The sequence below is a fragment of the Emys orbicularis genome, chromosome 2 (assembly GCF_028017835.1).
Source record: "Emys orbicularis isolate rEmyOrb1 chromosome 2, rEmyOrb1.hap1, whole genome shotgun sequence".
Classification (NCBI taxonomy): Eukaryota; Metazoa; Chordata; order Testudines; family Emydidae; genus Emys; species Emys orbicularis.
In genome coordinates, this window is record NC_088684.1 from 16,598,578 (window position 1) to 16,617,778 (window position 19,201).

The 19,201-nt window shown below is 45.9% G+C and overlaps 1 protein-coding gene across 1 annotated transcript in view; it reads right to left on the reverse strand.

The window, feature by feature from the left end:
• The window catches only part of TG (thyroglobulin), a 203,498-nt gene extending 188,294 nt beyond the window's left edge, over nt 1-15,204 (reverse strand). The window contains exons 1-8 of the mRNA XM_065397852.1: nt 15,141-15,204; nt 13,712-13,820; nt 12,370-12,467; nt 10,880-11,083; nt 8,312-8,471; nt 3,690-3,796; nt 2,197-2,340; nt 918-1,103 (exon numbers count right to left, since the gene is read on the reverse strand). Of these exons, the coding sequence (XP_065253924.1) occupies nt 918-1,103; nt 2,197-2,340; nt 3,690-3,796; nt 8,312-8,471; nt 10,880-11,083; nt 12,370-12,467; nt 13,712-13,820; nt 15,141-15,204 (1,072 nt within the window). The remainder of the gene's footprint in view (nt 1-917; nt 1,104-2,196; nt 2,341-3,689; nt 3,797-8,311; nt 8,472-10,879; nt 11,084-12,369; nt 12,468-13,711; nt 13,821-15,140) is intronic.
• Between the last annotated feature and the right edge of the window lie 3,997 nt (nt 15,205-19,201).

Below are 19,201 nucleotides of genomic sequence, written 5' to 3' on the forward strand. Positions count from 1 at the left end.
TCTGACCCCTTTGACATTTTCTGCTGTCATCTTCCATTTTGGGCTCCAGCTTGATGCATTTTTTCCTTAATGAAATCTCCCTCGTTTCATGAAATGGCAGCTCACATACCTTTTCTTCGTTTGCTTCTATGGGATTTGGCAACCTTCATGGTCAAGTAACACAGGGACAGAGATGGGGAACAAGGTGGCTGGAAAGAGACCTCAGAAGCATGCACCCCCACACCAGAGGCATCACAGCAGAAAAAGAGGGTTAAACCACAAGTGCAGTGTCACCAACACTCGCAATTTTGTCACAAGCCTTGTGATATTGGGTGTTTTTCTTAAAGTCCCAGCTCTTGGAGTCAGGTGAATCTCAGCTTCTATTTTAAAACAAATGTGACTTTCTAGCTGTCATAATTAGAGGGAAATGCTTGAAAATGTGAACCGAAAAGGAGCCAAAATCAGGAGGGCAAATAAAAGGAACCCACCATTTATTGTTTTTAAAATCTAATGAATTTTCAGTGCCGGATTCATAATTTCTGAATGCTTGGGCTTGACAATATTGACAAGAGAACTGGTGCTGCACCTTTCACTCAGGGAACACTCCCATTTCAGGATAAAGGCTAGGAGAGAGGGGGGCTCATGTGAGGTCCTGGATAGGGGGCCATCACTAGGTTGGATGGGCAGGAAGTGAAGTCTATTTGGTGGTACTGCTGTTCTCTCACAGGACTGTGTATTGTGCAGCTGTGGGGCCAGAGAAGAAAAAGGGGTGGAGAGAAAATAGAAGCCTGCAGGAAATTTTGACAATAACTGTGGTATTTTGTTCCAAAATCTAACAAAACTTTCAGGAGGATTGGGGAGGATACATAATGTGCGTTTGTGCATCTTATGTGAAAATTAGTGCCAGGAATTTATTACTATATCACTCCAATACCTACCACATGTCAGGAGCTGCCCTTGCCTCCTCGTTCCCTGGATCTCCCGCCCCTCAGGGTCCACACACCAGCAAGACCCTTCCTGCTCGCACTGCACTGGGGCATAGTCCCCATTATCCTCACAAGACGGACTATAAGTATGTCTGAAGCGAATGGCTGCAAACCTCTCAACCTCACATTTAGAGGGGCCTGGAAGAGAAATGCTGCTGGTTATGGAGGAAAAGTGTTAAGTGTTGGAGCAAATCTGCATTCAGTCCTGGTTCTGTCATGTCTGAATAACTCCTTGACGTTTGTTCAGGGAAGGCCCCGATGCTCAGGTTTTTTTAATTGTTAGAATTCCTTCCTCAAAGTAAACAATAGAGACTAAAACTTCAACACACTTTTCAGCCATTTTAATAGCTATTGCATAACTGTAAATGTAATTTCTCATTCAATGGAGCAGGGCTACATACACATTTGCTTTTAAAGTGGATTTAATGGTACCAAGTGGACAGACAGTATAAAATCTCTCTTTATCATGCAATGGGTCCAGCGTAGGCAATGGCAATATGAGCCAGCCCCACATTTTCTTACCGTGGGCCTGGTAGGATGGTATTTGCATTTCCCGGACAGGACAATCCCTGGCCTCTCTGCTGCGAATATTAAGAAGCTGGCTGTGCTGTGGACGTCTGTACACTAGGAATGGTCCCGAGGCCACCGACTCATTTTACATCTGCCAGAGCGTATATAATGGTCTATACCTGTAGCAGCTTTAGAGGATGATGTAAAACTCCCATCATGCAACTACCCATTTGTAATACAGTGTCTTAGCACATGTGATCAAGCCTCTCTCTAGCGGCTGTTACGGTGCTAGAGGGGCTGAGAGTCTGTGCTTTGTTCTCCGTTGACAACTGTCATGTCTGAATAGATGCAGCCAGGGTCTATTTCACAATGCTATCCACATGAGAGGGAAAAATTCCTTCCTGACCCCAAGAGTGATCAGCTAACACCAAAAATATGAAAGGCAAATGATTTCCGCATAGCTGAAAGAATACCTGCTTCAGTACTGAGGCATTACATTCTCATGGTGAGTGCGTGTTACAAGTCCCCCACTGTGCCCGGTCTGCAGAGCCCCAGCTAATGAAGGTTAGCTCTTCAATTCAAGTAGTAGCAGCTCATGCTTTTAGCTCGGGAGGTTCCTGGTTCAGTCCGCAGTGTGCCAGCCAAGAGCATGGTGATCACACTTGTATTCCAGAAGTCTTGTGTCACCCCTGGGACTCCAGTCTGGTGCTACTGTACTTACATCTGAACCTGCCAGAGGTCGCTAGCTGCACCCCCAGAAACCGTCTCTGCAGAATCCGATAGATGCTGGTCTCAGTAAAGGTGTGGGCAGGTTGCAATGCGGTGAAAACTGTATCATAAACTTCCTCAAGCAGCAATTCCAAGCCTGTGAGAGAAGAGAGCCTTTCAGCACAGGGGGGGCATTTTAAAAAGAGAGGCTTCATCTGCCATTCGTACACAACTGAGAGGTGACAGAAATGGATGCCTCCTACCAGACAAACATCGACTCCTCCATCATTCGAACTATGAGGCTAGATGATGGGCATTTGGTCACACAAGTAGCTCCACTGAAATAAAGGAGACTATTTGTGTGATTAAGTGCCTACCTAAATGAGTAAGGGCTGCATGATCTACCTTCTAAGAAACTATCTGTTTCAGGGGCTGGGTTGAGCTGCTTTGTGGTAGCTAAGCAAGCTGTAACTGTGCATGGGTGACTGAACATACAGTGTCAGAATCACAGAAATGTAGGGCTGGAAGGGACCTCAAGAGGTCGTCTAGCCCCTATCCCAGCCTGAGATAGGACCAAGTAAACCTAGACCATCCTTGACAGGTGTTTGTCTAACCTATTCTTCAATGATGGGGATTCCACAACCTCCTTTGGAAGCCTATTCCAGTGATTAACTACACTTATAGGATGAAAGTTTTTCCTAATGTCTAATATTTTTACCTAAATCTCCCTTGCTGAAGACTAAGCTGATTACTTCTTGTCCTACTTTCACTGGAAACAGAGAACAGTTGGGCACCGTCCTCTTTATAACAGACTTGCTGGGGCCCAGGGCAGAAAGCCAAAGCCCCATCACTTGGGGCTGAAGCCGAAGCCTGAGCATCTTAGCTTTGTGGGACCCCCTGTGTCGCGGGGCCCCGAGCAATTACCCTTCTTGCTACCTCCTAACGCTAGCAGAAAAACAGTTGTTGTGGCACAAGTAGGCTGTGGAGTTTTTATAGCATGTTTAGGGAGCGAGGGGGAGTGGGGGGCTCAGAAAGAAAAAGGTTGAGAACTCCTGCTCTACAGGGAAGGGAGTTGTTCAGTCTCCAGGTCCATTCAGTTCTGCACCTCTCTGCTGAGATTGCTAATGAGGCGGCCGGTTGTGTTGGTGGCTTTCTGATATGCAACCAGCCCAGTAGGAACTGGACTATTGACAGAAGGGACTCAACAACAATGGGAAAATAACTTTTGATCACGGCTAAACTGGGCTGGCCAATGCAACGATGATGCTTTGGTCAGACACTCTTAATGAGAAAATGTAGCGAGTAATCACCATCCTTAAGTGATCTTGCCACAGATATGTATCTGGTACAATCAGCTGCTATGCCTGCTCACAGATGACTCCAGCTTAGCCCTTAGCTTTCTCACTGAAATGAAGCTGTGCTCCTGGTGTTTGTTCATCATCTACCCTTCTCTGAGGAATTCTGAGTCTTGTTGCTAAGACATACCAGATTTTGGAAGGCACTTACCAGTCTCTGCTAATTCCCGCCCCAGACTGTCAGCGCAGTAACAGTACCCAGAGACCTCTGGGAACATGCTTCTGAAGGAGCTAAATGTTTGGAATGCATCTGGAAACCTAAAAGGAAAAGCAACAAGTTATGAAGTGGAAAGTTTGTGGTGACCCTTTGACAATAACAAAGAAATCATATTCTTTTCCAAACTCCCACTGCAGGGCTCACAGAACAAAGGCATTATGGCACTTCTGGGGCTAGTTATGTCAACCCTACTCCACTGTGATCCAAATTTTAGTGTTTCCTTTTATTAACAAGGCCTTAGACTATGGAGCAATGTGTCCTGGCTCCCCACAGATCAGGATTAGTCCAAGATTTGCCTTGCTCACTATATACTACAAGAGTTTATACATGTGTTTCCTCAACAAATGAGCCTAAGCACCGTCGTCCTGGATAACAGAACCCAATGAGCAAAGGGCAATGAGGTCATTTCTTGGTTCGATTTCAGGCCATTTTTAGTCTTGTTATTAGCACCTAATGTTCTAAAATGATGAAGGCGGCAGAAATGTTGACAGATAATTTTGGATCCTGGTCCAACCTTTGAAAGCGCAGCAAAAATTGTAAAATGTGTGTCAGTGAGGCTAATGTAATTACGAATATCCTCTCATTAGCAGCTTTCCACAAAGTCACACAAGATGGCAGAAAGCCTAAACAAAGAGGTTGTTTTTTCCCCCCCACATCTGCTTTCTACACTGAATTAAGCATGGAACAGCAGATAAAACCTAACACTAATCTGTTACATTATGAAAACATGAGTCAATGGATTAAAAGGAAAGGTTTTTTAAACATATTACAAGTGAGACTGACGCTTACTTCTGGAGATCAAAGGAGCTCTGGATTCTTTTAACATATTCTAGTAGTGACAATAGCCAGATTCCAGCAAAGGAATGATTTAAGAAGGAAACTTAATATGGTCAGAGTTGAAAAAAAAAACCCATAATCTGTGTGATCTTAGTTGACAGATATACCAGGGCTTCTTTAAGCAATTAGAAGATACAATATTCTAGGTTCAGGCAGTATGGCAAATGAAACAGTTTCCCCATGTTTTAATACAATCAGATTAGCATTATACATCCATGCTCATATTCCTAAATGTGATTTAGGCACACACCTCCCAGCTGTGTGCAGTTGTGTGGTGAAATCCAGCAAAGGGCTGTGAAATTCACTACCAAAGAAGTAAACAGAATCAAAGAATCTAGTCAGGCTTTTCAACAATGATGGATGCTTTAATAAGCAGAAATAATGTATTACACCCTTAGATACCATGGTGATTCGTGCTGTATAAAAACCTGAGACTGGGTGGGTAGAGGGGTAGATACATACTGGACTGGACCCTGGGATACTGGTCAGGGATGTTGCACAAAGGAGTTTGAAGCTCCTCTTTGCTCTCCCTGGTCCTACTGCAGCTGTATACAGGGCTGGTCCCCTATGCAGTAGCTTGTGGATACTACAGTAGCCTTGGGGCTGCTCTGACTAACACCAGGCTGAAACATTCCCAAGAGACCAAAAATGCAGCCAAGTATCACTCTGGCATAGGGCTGTCTTGGCCACGCTTCCAGAAGTGAAATGGGAGGAGGGATGTAAGCGCCCCTACGTCAGCTTCATACCACAGATGATCACTCATACTCTGGAACAATCCTCCATGGGCTGGTTAAATCATCTTTGGGGCCCCTTTACACTGGTGCTGCTGCCACACCCCAAAAGAGAATCTGCCCACTAACAATAAAGTTGACATGATAAAAGAAGAGCAATCAAATGTCATGCTCCAGGACATAGATGGATTGTTATTGGGGTAAGGAAGAAATTCAGTAACAAATTATTAAGGCCAGAAGGGACCTGTACACTCATCTTGTCTGGCCTCCTGCACGGCACAGGCCAGAGAATCCTGTCCCCCATATACAGAGTGGCACAAGTGACTTGGTGCATTGCTGGTGCTTTCAGGCTCTTCTTAAGCATCAAGCATTGGTCATTTTCAGAAGAAAGGTCACCACACTTGTTAAACTAATGGTGTGCTCTTGTTTGGCACATCCTTTGTTCTTATGAGAGTAGTGTGACTAAATGCAATGGGAGTCTTCTAGTCAATTCAGGTTCTTATACCGTGCCTATCACCATGGCATCTGAACATGTACGGCTTTCAGACAGGCTGTTGGGTAAATACATTTCTGCACATGGGTTTTTTTAATAATTCAATTTAAAAATATACTACACACCAAATTATGCCATGTGTAACGTGTGGATAGACACATGGTCATATCCTGGTATTGGTCATTTCTGTCCTGAGTTCAGAATATGACTAAATAAAATGAAAAAAGTACAAATCAGGCCCACATAAGAATGTAACTTGTACTGCATGTGCCTAGCTTTGAAAATCCACCCCTTACATTCTCTGTTCCTTTTTTAACTATTGTCCCTACTATTTGCTTGTCCTTGTCCAGCAGTGGATAATGACAAAATGGCCAAGATCTTAACTCTCATACCCAGTCATAAAAATGGCTGAAGCAGATGTGTGAACTGCGGCCATGTTCGTGTTTCTGTCCTATGTGTTCTGAGATGGGAGCAGGTGTAAAGAAAAGGGAAAAGGAAAGGAGAGAAACATGGATTTGTTGGCATCATCAGGCTTACATTGTTATTCATTTTTCAGTGATTCTAAGGAAGCCCCCTTTTATCATCAGACTGTGCAGCTCCAATTGTATCCACTGTTTACGGACCACACCCAGTGTCAAGAAAGGTGGCTGAGTTGTGTTCTGTACATCAACAACCAAATAACACAGAGAGGCAGAATATTCATGGAGCTATGACAATTAACAGCAGCTGAGAGATCTGCCCCCAGAATCTTTACTGCGGAGGAAATGATGCGGAAAGCAGAAAGAAAATAGTGTGGCTTCTCAGCTCCCAAACTCCTACCTTTCTATCTCCGGATTTTGTTCTGCTGCTTTTTGTGTGACCTTGGGCAAGTCATTTAGCCTCTCTCTGCCTTAGTTCCCCATCTGCACAATGGAGATAATAGCCCTGCCCTACCTCACCGGGGTGCTGTGAGGATAAATACATTAAAGATTGTGAGTTGCTCAGATGCTGCGGTAACGGGGTCTACGTAAGTTCCTTAGAGAGAAAGGTAGAAAGCTGGAAGTAAAAACAATCTTGCTTAGATTTATACGGTGATATGGAAGCTACTCAAACCCAGTCCTGAAGCCACTTTCTAGGCAAAACTCCCAATGGGAACAGCAAAATGTCATTTTAAAGCATCACTTCCTTCACTCTAGTTGCCTTTTTGGTTGTCCATACCCACCAGCCAACTAGTGAAACAGACGCATTATCTTTCACTTGCCAAAATAGCCTCCTCTGACACATTGACAAATTTGCACCAGGCACTTGGCTTCAGGGCCGCCCAGAGGGGGGGGGGGGGCAAGTGGGGCAATTTGCCCCAGGCTTTGGGCCCCACAGGGGCCCCCACGAGAATATAGTATTCTATAGTATTGCAACTTTTTTTTATGGAAGGGGCCCCCAAAATTGCTTTGCCCCGGGCCCCCTAAATCCTCTGGGCTGCCCTGCTTGGCCTGCCTTTGTAGTACTTTTATTTTTGCTTAAATTAAAGACCAAAACTCAGAACAACAAGATTCACATTTAAATTAGACTCTCTCACCACAGGAATAGGCTTCAGCCAGAAGACAGGCATTATGTTTACTTTTCTGCCCTCTAGGGGACAGAGGCAAGCAATGAGTCTGAAGCCATGACCATTTAGCCACATTAGAGAGAGGCAGGCAAAACTGTTTCACAGAAAAATTGGACTCAGCCTCAACAGCAGCTGTGCCAAAGGAGAGCTGTCGCTAATCAGGTCCCCTTTTCCAATCCCCATCCCTCCATGGCAAACCTTACTACTTCCCTCCCTCTTCCTGCACCTCAACAGGACTAGTGTTTCCTGTCCCATCTGTGTGTTTTAATGTTTTAAAATCCCCCAATGGCCTGCTCCAGCCATGAAAGAGCCCTGGTCTCTCTCTATACTCCTCTTTTCACCCTCTGTTCATCTCCCACTGGCTGACTTGCTGCAATGTCCTTTCACGCACCCTCACCACTGTGGGTGCAAGAGCCCCTGCTCTGCCACCCCTGAGAGATGAAACAGCCTCCTTGTATGTTTCCACCTCCCTGACTCTGCATCTGTGTCCAGGTCTCCAGTGGGAACATCTTTCATCTCTTACCTGTCTCTCTCCCGCTGCTCTTAGCTAGCTCATTCATTGTGTTAATTCATTCTGTATGGTGAGGGCTGCCTTGGATGACAGACACTGTACAAAAGACAATCATACTGAGATAGCTGAGAATGCGTAAGGATACGCTGGTTCCGTTGCCTGTGGGGTTGATGAGCTGGCTCTGGTTTTTAAATCACAAACTGCTACTGAGTAAACTAACATAATTCTATTCGCTTTTGGGAAATAGACGACACACCGAGCTCTTTATCTGGTCCAACCGGCAGAGGGAGACAAAGACTCACTGGGGTTAGTGTGGGCTACAGCCGGAATGTGCAAGGATGTAATGACTCACAGAGGTCTGCAGAATTGCCACTCAATTGCAGAAATGTCTGCTCCTACCTGTTATAACTGTGAACAAGATCAAAGACCATCATGTCCGTCATGTTGACAAATTTGCACTGGACAGGCAAAAATTCTCCATCTGCTGAGCACTGTGGTGGGCTCCTTTCCCCAACTCCATGCAGAATGCGACGGTCTCGGATCTCACAGCTCCCCGGACCTGATGGAAAACAAGTATCCACTGTCATGAATTCACCCTCCCACAAGTGCTTGACAGCAAGCCACACAGATTCATAGATTCCAAGGCCAGAGCCATGATCAGGCAGTCTGCCCTCCTCTACAACACAGGCCATAGAAGTCCCCAAAATAATTCCTAAAGCAGATCTTTCAGAAAAACATCCAATCTTGATATAAAAATGGTTCGTGATGGAGATTACACCATGACTCTGGTAAATTGCTCCAATGGTTAATTACTCTCACTATTAAAAATTGAAGCCTTATTTCCAACCTGAACTTGTCTAGCTTCAACTTTCAGACACTGGATGATGTTATACCTTTCTCTGCTAGGTTAAAGAGCCCATTATTAAATATTTGTTTCCCAGGCAGGTACCTACAAACTGTAAATCAAGTCCCCCCTTCACCTTCTCTTTGTTAAGCAAAATAGATTGGGCTCCTTCAGTCTGCCATTATAAGGCAGGTTTTCTAATCCTTTCTAATCGTGAATTGTGGACACCTGAACTGGACTCAGCATTCCAGCAGTGGTTGCACCAGTGCCCAATACAGAGGTAAAATAACCTCCGACTTGAGATTCCCCTGTTTATGCCGCCAAGTATCACATTAGCACTTTTGGCCATGGTGTAGCACCTGGGAACTCATGTTCAGCTAATTAGCTCCCCCATCCCATCCCATCCTCTTTTTCAGAGTCATTGCTTCCCAAGATAGACTTCCCCATCCTGCAAATATGGCCTATGTTCTTTGTTCCCAGATGCATACATTCACATTGAGAAATATTAAAAGGCATATTGTTTGCTTCAGCCTGTAGTAGGAACAGAGCCTGAGACATAAGCCCTTGTATCAGAGGCCTGGTGTGAGGCCTGAGGCCTGGGCTAAAGTAGTGGACAAGCTTTGCTGATATAAAGCAAAGTTAAGTTGTGAGCAAGAGGCAGGCCCTGCTCACAGAATCTGGCAAGAACAGGGCTGCTATTGCAGAAATATACATTCCTAAGTAGTGCTAGGCACTCACGTAAACACATTCCAGAAGGGTGGTACCTCAATACCAAACACATTCACCAACGATAACAGGAACACGCTGACCCATCCTAAAGATAAAGTCAAGATGACAGCATGATGGATAGAGATGTTTTGATTGAGCCAATAAGTATAAGGCAATAGGTGGCACCCAGATGCATCAGAGGGTGGCACCCAGATATGTCAGAGGGGCAATATGTAACTTGTTCATATCGGTGTATAAAGAGGTATCTCAGAGGGAGTGTTTTTGGCCAGTCTAGCGGGGGAATGAAAATCCCACCATTCACTGAGCTGTGTCCATTGTCATGGGCATACTTGTGCTATTGTAACTGTAGACATTGATCCAGGGAGCTAGGACCATGCTTTGTCGACAATAAACCTGGCTGGGTGCCTTCAGACCTTAACAGATCTTCTGGTCATTGGGCGGTTCACTCGAGGTCTGCCATGCCAGCTGTCTGCGCAGGGCTGGGGGCAGCACACAGAGAGAACGCACACACATGCAGCCAAACACCCGACAACATAGCCCAGTTTGCCGAGCGAACCACATCACTCTGTATCAGTAACCTGATATAAAATTTGGAAGTGTGGTAAATAATGTGTCATCTGCAAACTTTATCAGAGATGATTTTTTGTTTTCTTGCAGGTCACCGATGAAAATGTTAAATAGTGGAGGCCCAAAAACAGATTTCTGTGGGACCCCACTAAAAACACACCTGAGCAATGATGATTCTCCATTTACAATTACATTTTCAGACTTATCAGTCAGCCAGATTTTAATCCATTTAATGTGTGCCATGTTAATTTTATTTGTTCTAGTTTTTTAATCAAAATATCATGTGGTATGAAGTCAAATGTCTTACAGAAGTCTAAGTATATTACATCAACACTAGTACCTTTATCAACCAAACTTGTAATCTCATAAAAAAGATACCAAGTTAATTTGACATGATCTATTTCCCATAAATCCTGTTAATTTGCATTAATTATATTACCCTCGTTTAATTCTTTATTAATCAAGTCCTGTATCAGCTGCTCCATTATCTTGCCTGGGACCAATGTCAGGCTGACAGGCCTATAATTACCCACATCATTCCATTTACCCCTTTGAAATATTGGCATAACGTTAGCTTTCTTTCAGTCTTCGGGAACCTCCCCAGTGCTCCCAGGCTTATTGAAAATCAACATTAAAATCGAGCAAGCTCCTTATCCAGCTCTTTTAAAACTCTTGGATGCAAGTTATCTGGACATGCTACCATCATTCCATGATTTGGGAAAGACAACTCTGAAATTTCCTGGCAGCCAAGCTCATCACACGCAAGCTTTTTATTTCCCTTCCTCCAAACATGAAATCAAATCTACATTTTGTTGAACTTTACTTACATCGCGTTGGCTTCCCAGTCTGCCTTGTGCCATAAATCTCCATCCCTTCAGAGTCCACACACCAACACTGGCCCGGCCCCACATCACACTGCACTGGGTCAAACTCCCCCGAATTCAAGCACTGTGGAACGTAGGAGATGGCGCTGCTGTTGACGTAATGACTTACCAAGATCTGCTGTTTTTGGAGCTGGCAAAAGGATAAACCTACAATACCAAAGAGGCATCATTAGTGGAAGGTGATTGCTGGGCACAAAACCATTTATTTTTCTAGAGGACATCTGAGTTTTCTCTGGGCCACATCGAGACCATGAATTTGTTCAGTCGCTCAGTCAGGTTTGCCAAGGAGAGTGATCAAATATTGCAAGAGAGCCTGGTATAAATTTCAGATTAAACTCACCATTTTGGGGGACCAGGGAAGGATTTATGGTTTTAGTTACCCAAGAGAAACCCAGCAATTCTACCTGACATCAGCTGAAATCAGGCAAAACCTGCCGGCTTCAGGTGAGTTCTACTTCATGTTTTCAAGGCCAGATTATCAGACTGAGTTGAGGTCAGACTAGATGATCACAGTGATCTCTTCTGGCCTTTGAATCTATCATTCACCAGCCAACTTAAATGAGAATCGACCTGTTCATCATATCAGTGACCTTACTTCACGTTACACCAGCTGATAGTCTGAGCCTCAAAATCCAAACTTAGGGGATTTTGAAATTTAGGTGAAGTGAAATTGTACCAGAAGGTTGGGAGTGACTAAAGCCAGAACAATGCTCTATCATGTCAATTTCCTGCTCTTTCCCATAAGATCCTGGGGAGGGGCACATTTTCCTCCCAGCTGCCATTAAAGCCATAGTCACTCAGTTCCTATTAAAGACAATAAGTGTTTTGTAGTAAATTCCTCCCAGGTCCTTGCACCCAACCTGACTACTTGGGTGTGGCACTGGAAGGCAGATTTAGCCCTTAGAAAGTAAATGAGTAATTGTTCCTATTAAAACAAGTAATTGATCATGGAAGTGCAAAGGAAACAGTGGGAAATCCCACATGGAGTTTGAATTTGCATATGCTATTGCCACAGGCTACTTGTATTTTTTTGTATGTGAAATTTTGGCACCTGCTTTAGAAAATTTATGCCCCATTTAGAACCAAACTCTGAGGGATGGGGGCTCAAGGCCCCTGTTTCACCCCCACACCCCCACACCCACACTCTCTCTCTCTCTCTCCTTGTGCCCTTGCACAGGGACAGGCCACCATTGATTACACTGGGATAACTCACACAAGAAGGGATTGCTCAGGTAAGTAAAGTTTGCATGATGAGGTCCTGAGTAACTTAAAGAGCTTCCACTGAGGAAGATGGATAAATCCCACCAGGAGCCTGCTGTTGCTCTCATTGACGTCAGTGGCCAAAGTCCACTTGATTTCAACAGTTGTCACACTGGGATGTAAATAGCTTTTTACCACCCACCCATGAAAAAAAGTGACGACCTCTGACTTACAGGCTATTGGAACTCCAGTCTGTTTAGTGCCTGGTACCTCAATACCATTGGCATCTACACACCAGCAGGAGAGGCCATTCGTATTGCACTGCACAGTCCTGGGGAGAAGACACACGTCATCATTTTCTATTGGCAACAGAATTGTCCATCAATATGAAATATACCTGTCAGCAATGGGACGGTCACAGGACAAAGAACAATGTGACAACACAGCAGTGGCATCAGGAAGAACTGTATTCTAGAGATGGCTTCTAGGCTATTCAGAGCTAACTGATGGGATCTCTTTGGAATTCTCATAGGGCCCCTCCAGTCTTCATTCAGTTCAGTGCCCAGCCCATAGTACGATGGGTGCCTAGCTGTGCAACCTCTTATCAGATCTACAATATGTTCATTTAGAGGCAGGCCTGAACAGCCCCAAATAGTGGGAAAGCTCAGATTCATTTTTTTAAATAATGCATTAATTTTTAATTATAGGCTTATCTATCACTCTAGTGTCTAAGCACCACAAACACATTAATGAGCTTATCCTAGCAGCGCCCCGTGAGGTGAGGTCGGAGAGTGTTGTTATCCTATTTGGGGGGATAGGGAACTGAAAGACAGCAAGATTAAGGCCAGATCTCCAAAGGTATTTAGGCGCCAACTCCCATTGATTTTAAAGGGAGTTAAGTGCCTAAATACATCTGAGGATCTGGGCCTATGTGATTTGTCCACAGTTGCACTGAAAGTTGATAGCAGAACTCTGACTGCTAGTCCTGCACCTTAACCACAAGACTATCCTTCCTTTCCGGATCCGGATCCAGATCCAGATCTGCTCTGCGCAGGTCAGTCTCTTCTCTAACTCAAATCTAGGCCAGTCTGGTAATTTGAGAGTCCCAATCCAGTTGCTGGTCCCCCCGCCCTTTGCTGCAAGGAAGACGTAAACTGTGCCAGCCCCTATACCTGCTGCAGACTACTTCCCCCCTCCTCGCTCTGGCTCAGCTATGCAGGCTAGCACGTTGGGGGTGGCAAAGCTTTGGCTCCAACCCCTCCCTGCCGCATTTGTGGGAGGGAAAGTAGCAACCCGATGGAGGATGCTCTCCCCTGTGGGTTGGAACCCACCAGGTGTGTTGTGTAAAGGACAATCTGGCCCACCACATTTAAAACAGTCCCGTTCTTTTTCTTAATAGTAGGGACCCCATAGATAATTCCAAACTAGAGAGAGACAGAACTCATTCAACAGAGTCTGAAGCTGGAGCACAGTCCTCCTTATCCACTACGTTGGGGTCCAATCCCGCTCAGCCACAGAGCTCCCTTTGCCCTCAGTGGTACAGGATTGGGTCCACAGGTGGCTGTCCTATCTTACCGGAACTGGCCATCTTCCAAGCACTGAGGGACGTAGACTTCTCGTTCCAAAAAGGCCTTTTCCCTCTGGAGCTCACAGGGGCGGAGAGGCTGGGACTCAGCCTGGTACTCTGCATGCAATAAACAGGGAAGGAGATCACTGAGATTTCTATACCATCCTGTTAGATCCTGAGCCTGGCTCAGCACTGTCTCCAGCAGTATAGTCTGTGCTGTCGTTTTGGATCTAGTTTTAAACACCACAATGGGGTTTCCCCTTCTTTGGTGACATTATTCCACAGTCTAACAGACCTCACAGTCAGGAGATTGCAGGGCCGCCGGGGGGGCGGGGCGCGCGCGAGGGGGGAAATTTGCCCCAGGCCCCACAGGGGCCCCCACGAGAATATAGTATTCTATAGTATTGCAACTTTTTTTATGGAAGGGGCCCCCGAAATTGCTTTGCCCCAGGCCCCCTGAATCCTCTGGGCAGCCCTGGGAGATTGTACCAGGTATTGGGTATTCCCAACTCCTAATGATCAAAAATCATGAGCTAGTCTCCTCCCCCTCCCCCACCCCAAAAAAATCATGAGATTAGCTTAAAACAATGAATTTTAAGAAATAATCCATTGGGAGTGGTGTTTGCCTGATGGCTGCCCTCTTGGCCAACAGAGGAAGGGATTGAACCAGGGGTCACCAGAACTAAAAATCATGGGCTGCTACAATTTAACCTAAAGAACTGGCCTCTAGGACTTGCGGCAGTATCAACTCAGATCTTCTGTGCATTAGCACAGAGGGGGGCAGGTAATAGACACTCACCAGTGGGTTATATTTATTTGCCTTCCGGGGTCACGTTTTTGAGCTTCTCTCTATAACCATGAGCGCTAGAAACTTTTTTTTTTTTTGTAATGCGAGTTGAGATTCTGGTGTATTCACATTAGTGCACCAGATATCACGAGTCTCATCGTAAAATGGAATAATGGTTAATCAATACGAATAACCAGGGTGCCTAAATTTGAGGGCATCCTCCAGGATCCTTTGTATTTCCCCGCTGCCCCATTCTTTTCACCCACGCATCTGTGTTGGCCAGTCAGTCCTTCCAGTAGCTTCTTTTGGAGTCATCAGCCCATGTCACACCTCCCTGAGACAGGTGCACGCTGACTTCACTGAATCGGGGCTTTTGCTGGCCCCAGGAGCGTGGGCCATAGCTTGGAATCTAAACTCAAATCCCTGGCAGCGCAACGACCACTGAGTCATTGGCACATCTCTTTTATAAAATCAGTCTTGTTTCATGGTGTATTGCCCAGCATAATGGGGCCCTGAGCCTGTAGGTGCTGCCATAATATAAATAATCAATAATAGTGAAGTATGAGTGCCAAGTTCTCAGGCAGAGGCAAACACAGCATGGCTCCAGCCTGAGACACATAAGGGACAAGAATGAGTAAAGGTAAACTTACCAAATATATTGGCTGATGCTGTGCTAATAAAGCAGAAAAGGGTGCTGAGAAGTACGGGGCCCATCTTTCGATGCAGGAACTGTGACCCCTTCTTATGCTGAGGGATCAAGACCCTGCATGCTCTGCACTAGCTTCTGCCAGACTTTTATAGCAGCCATTGTTTGAACAGATTCACTTATGAGCTGGTAGACTGGGCACTAAGTAGGGTGACTGACGCAGGTTATATTTCTAAGAAAATCATGAGGGCCTCATTCACCTGGAACGTCCCCGTGGATTTCTTCATCAGTCAGCTCTAATCTCCTCTCCAGGGAGCACTTGTACACCTAGTCACCCGAAAGGAGAACGAGCAGAACAAACTGCCAACATACAATGGAGGAGACTGGAGGGCTGAATTGAACCAATGTGCAAATTAATTAAAGCACAAAGGACCTAGACCAGGGGTCTCAAACACGCGGCCCGGGGGCCGCATGCGGCCCGCGGAGCTCTTCCCTGCGGCCCGCCAAGCTCCCCGTGCCCCCCCCCCAGTTACTTCTGGTCAAAGCCAAACTCCCCTCACCCCCCCCCCCGAGTTATTTTATGTGGCAGCTAAGCTCCCTGCTCGCTGCTCCCCAATGTTTGGGGCCAGGTCCCTCCCCCGGCCCCGCCTGCCGCCCCCACGCACCTCCCCCGAGTGTCCCCCGGCCTCACCTTTGCACCCCCTCCTAACCCCAAACTCCATCCCAGAGCCTGCACCCCCACCCCCTGCCCCAGCCCGGAGCCTTCACCCAGCACCCAAACTCCATCCCACAGTCTGCACCCCCACCCCCTGCCCCAGCCCGGAGCCTGCACCCAGCACCCAAACTCCATCCCAGGGCCTGCACCCCAGACCCCCACCCCCACCCAAACTCCCTCCCATAGCCTTAGGCAGGTGGGGGTGGAGTTTGGGGGGGCAGGTTCTGGGCACCACCAAAATTTCTACAAACCTGCCACCCCTGGAAGAGGCCGAGCAGTGGTGGAGTGGTGGTGCAGTGGGGGGGCTTTAACAGAAGTAAATCTAACTAAGTGCATGTTTTGTCCTTTGAGTGAGGTGCATTACTGAGTGTATATATTTTATTAAAACCGCTTGGAAATGACTTGTAGGAGCAGCAGTGATCTGTATGCTCTGTATAATGCTTAGCACTTTCCAGGAGGGAGGGGGGAGGAGCACGCTCGGGGGAGGGGGAGAAGAGACTGGGCAGGGGCGAGACCTCATGGAAGGGGTGGAGTGGGGGTGGAGACCCCTGACCTAGACTTTGCCGAGTGGGAGTTTAGACTGTCATCTGCCATATATTGTGTGCATCTGAACTAAATCATATAGGCTGTGGCTAACTCAGATGTATGGCCGGTGCTAAGCACGTTGCTGGCAGGCAATAAGTGATAAATGTTGCAGCACAGCAAGGGATAATATTTTTCATCCCAGCTGGAAAATGTTTGGCTCCAGACCAGATGCAGTTTAGTTTCTTTTCAGGACTATACCTGTGTGTGTCTTCACAAAATGGTTCAGTGTCAGTACACTACAGATCTGCATCTGAAAGACAACCAGACAGACACACAACCAACACACACTGTCTGCTGTGTTACTGTATTTACATAACTAAAGCTAAACCACCCTTTGTCTGCCTTGTCTAGTCAGAACGTGAGCTCTCTGCAGCAGGGACTGTTCTTACTATGTGACTGTACGGTGCCTAGCACCATGGGGTCCAGTGGGAGTCGGGGCCTGCAGGCACTATTGCAATACAAACACCACAGAATCAGGTTACCTGGCTTCTATTCCTTCCACTGCCACATGGTTGCTGTGTGACCTTGGGCAAGTCACTTAGCTTCTCTGTTGCCTCAGTTTTGCTATCTATAAAATAGGAATAATAATTTCAATCACACAGTGGTGGTGTGAGGCCTCTCTTATTAATACCTGTGAAATATTACGAGATCCTGGCATTGAAATCCCCCTAATGTGTAAATCATCATTAAAATCTGAGGACTTGCCTGCGTAATGCTTACTTCCATTGGCAAGCTCTTGCTTAAGTAATTCCATTGGGACTTGTGTGAGCAGCGTTGACTTATGAGAAGAAAGGTGGCACAGCTGGGCTCAATATCAGGAGGAGAGGAATTAGGTGGCACAGGCAAGGAGGCAATGATGTGTTTTCAGATGAGATTTGAAAAGAGATGGAGACAAAGAAGATGAGGCAGCAAAAGAGAGGCATGGAAAGAGATGCAGAGGAGAAGGCTCTTGCACTAGCAGGGGTGAAGATTGTGTGTAAAGCAATTAAAAGGAGACCAGGGCTAACAGATGAAGGAATAAGGAGGGGAGGAGAAAGGCAAGGCTGTGGAGGGATTTAAAAGCAAGAAATGTAGTTTTGAAAGGGACTCTGAAATGAATCAAGACCCAGTGGACAAGTGTAAGGAAGGGTGGGAGGGGCTGTACTTATGAGAATGAGGAGCAGGTTGGTGAAGGCATTTCCTGGACTGAGGGTGAACTACCTCAGGAGGTGACTTCGTACAGCTTGTGGATTTTGGTGGCTTCAATGAATTTTATCCAAAGAAAGTGGTTTTGTTATTACCTTCTGTGCCCAAGACCCAGGACATGAGGACCAAGACCTGCTGTGGCTTCTGCAATGCAGAAGAAATCTTCTATTGTCTGTACAGTAGAAACCGCAGCAGGTCCTGGCTCTTGGGAGCAGAAAGCCATGTAAAAGCTGACTACAGCACATACCTAGGTGAACCAGCCAGGTCATTTGCCCAAACTGCTCACTTTTTGAGATGTATTTGATTTACAAATGGAGCCATTTGGGTAAATATTACAGGATCACTGATACCGCTATTACTTTTAGTTCCTCAAAACATCCCCTGGACCATCCCAGTTCAGCCACGACTGAAACAAAAACCCTTTCAGGGATACCTGACTCGTTGAGCTCTGGCACTCAGCACCACTTGAGCAGAGCTAGATCTGCGTCAAAGCCCACATGAATCTTGGTACAGGCACATTCAGTGGGATGCAGCAGCTTGTTGGGGCAGGCGAAAGTAGTTTACAGAGCAATTTGCGCAATCCACATTCTTCAAACATGGTTAAAATCACTTGAAGTCTATGACCAGCCTGAAATTCAAAACAAATGAACCCCAGCCAATAACATGATAAAAAATGGAGAGAGGATGGACTGGTCCATATTGTCATCACCTCAGCATTCTCTCCACTGAAGATTGAAGTACCCCTTAATTTAGTGTAGAAATGACTGGGGGCAGGGGACGGAGAAGGGGTCTCTGTTCACTGTTTAGTAGACCATATTGGCAGACTTCATTCCACGCAGTAATGATTTACAGGCCATTAAACTACCCCTGGAAACAGTTTCTTAGACTTCCAATAATGATTTGCAATAACTAAATAAATATAGCCACTCAAACTCTAGACTATGAGCTTTGTTGGGCAATCTCTATTGGGGTTGGGGAAGAAAGGGAATGGAAGGTGCATTGATAAGATGACTTACTAAAACCATGAAAACTTTAGGGATAAACGACCTGATTTTCAGTGCAGCCTCAAGTCTCCACTTGTGCACGCACAATTCTCCACACACTTTCTCAGCAGCAACATGTCTGTGCAGTTGTGATGGGGTTTGCATGCACAAGGCTCCATTGGATAAAAGGTTTCTGTGCATGAAAAAATGTTACCACCGGTGCCCAGCTGTACACCAGCAGTGTACAAAATGAGGCCTCAATCCGATTACACGAGCCAAACAAAATGGGAGACTCCAATGTGGCTCAGGGAGAACTTTTGGGTTTGCAGTGCCAAACAGCCAACATTGTCAAGTGATGCATACACAGTGGCTGTTTTTTAAAAATGCCATTGCTTTTCCAAGTCTATGCAACCAAAGAGATTTATAACTGAGGGAACAGTCCTCGCCCCATTCTGACAAGTCCAGGGAAAGTAAAATCGTAGACTGATGTTACTGAGTACCACCTTTAAAGCTCACAAAAAAGAGGAGTGGAAAGATGCATATTATAGCATTGGCCATACTGTAACAGGCAGTGGGGAGACTTGTTTCTGAGCATGA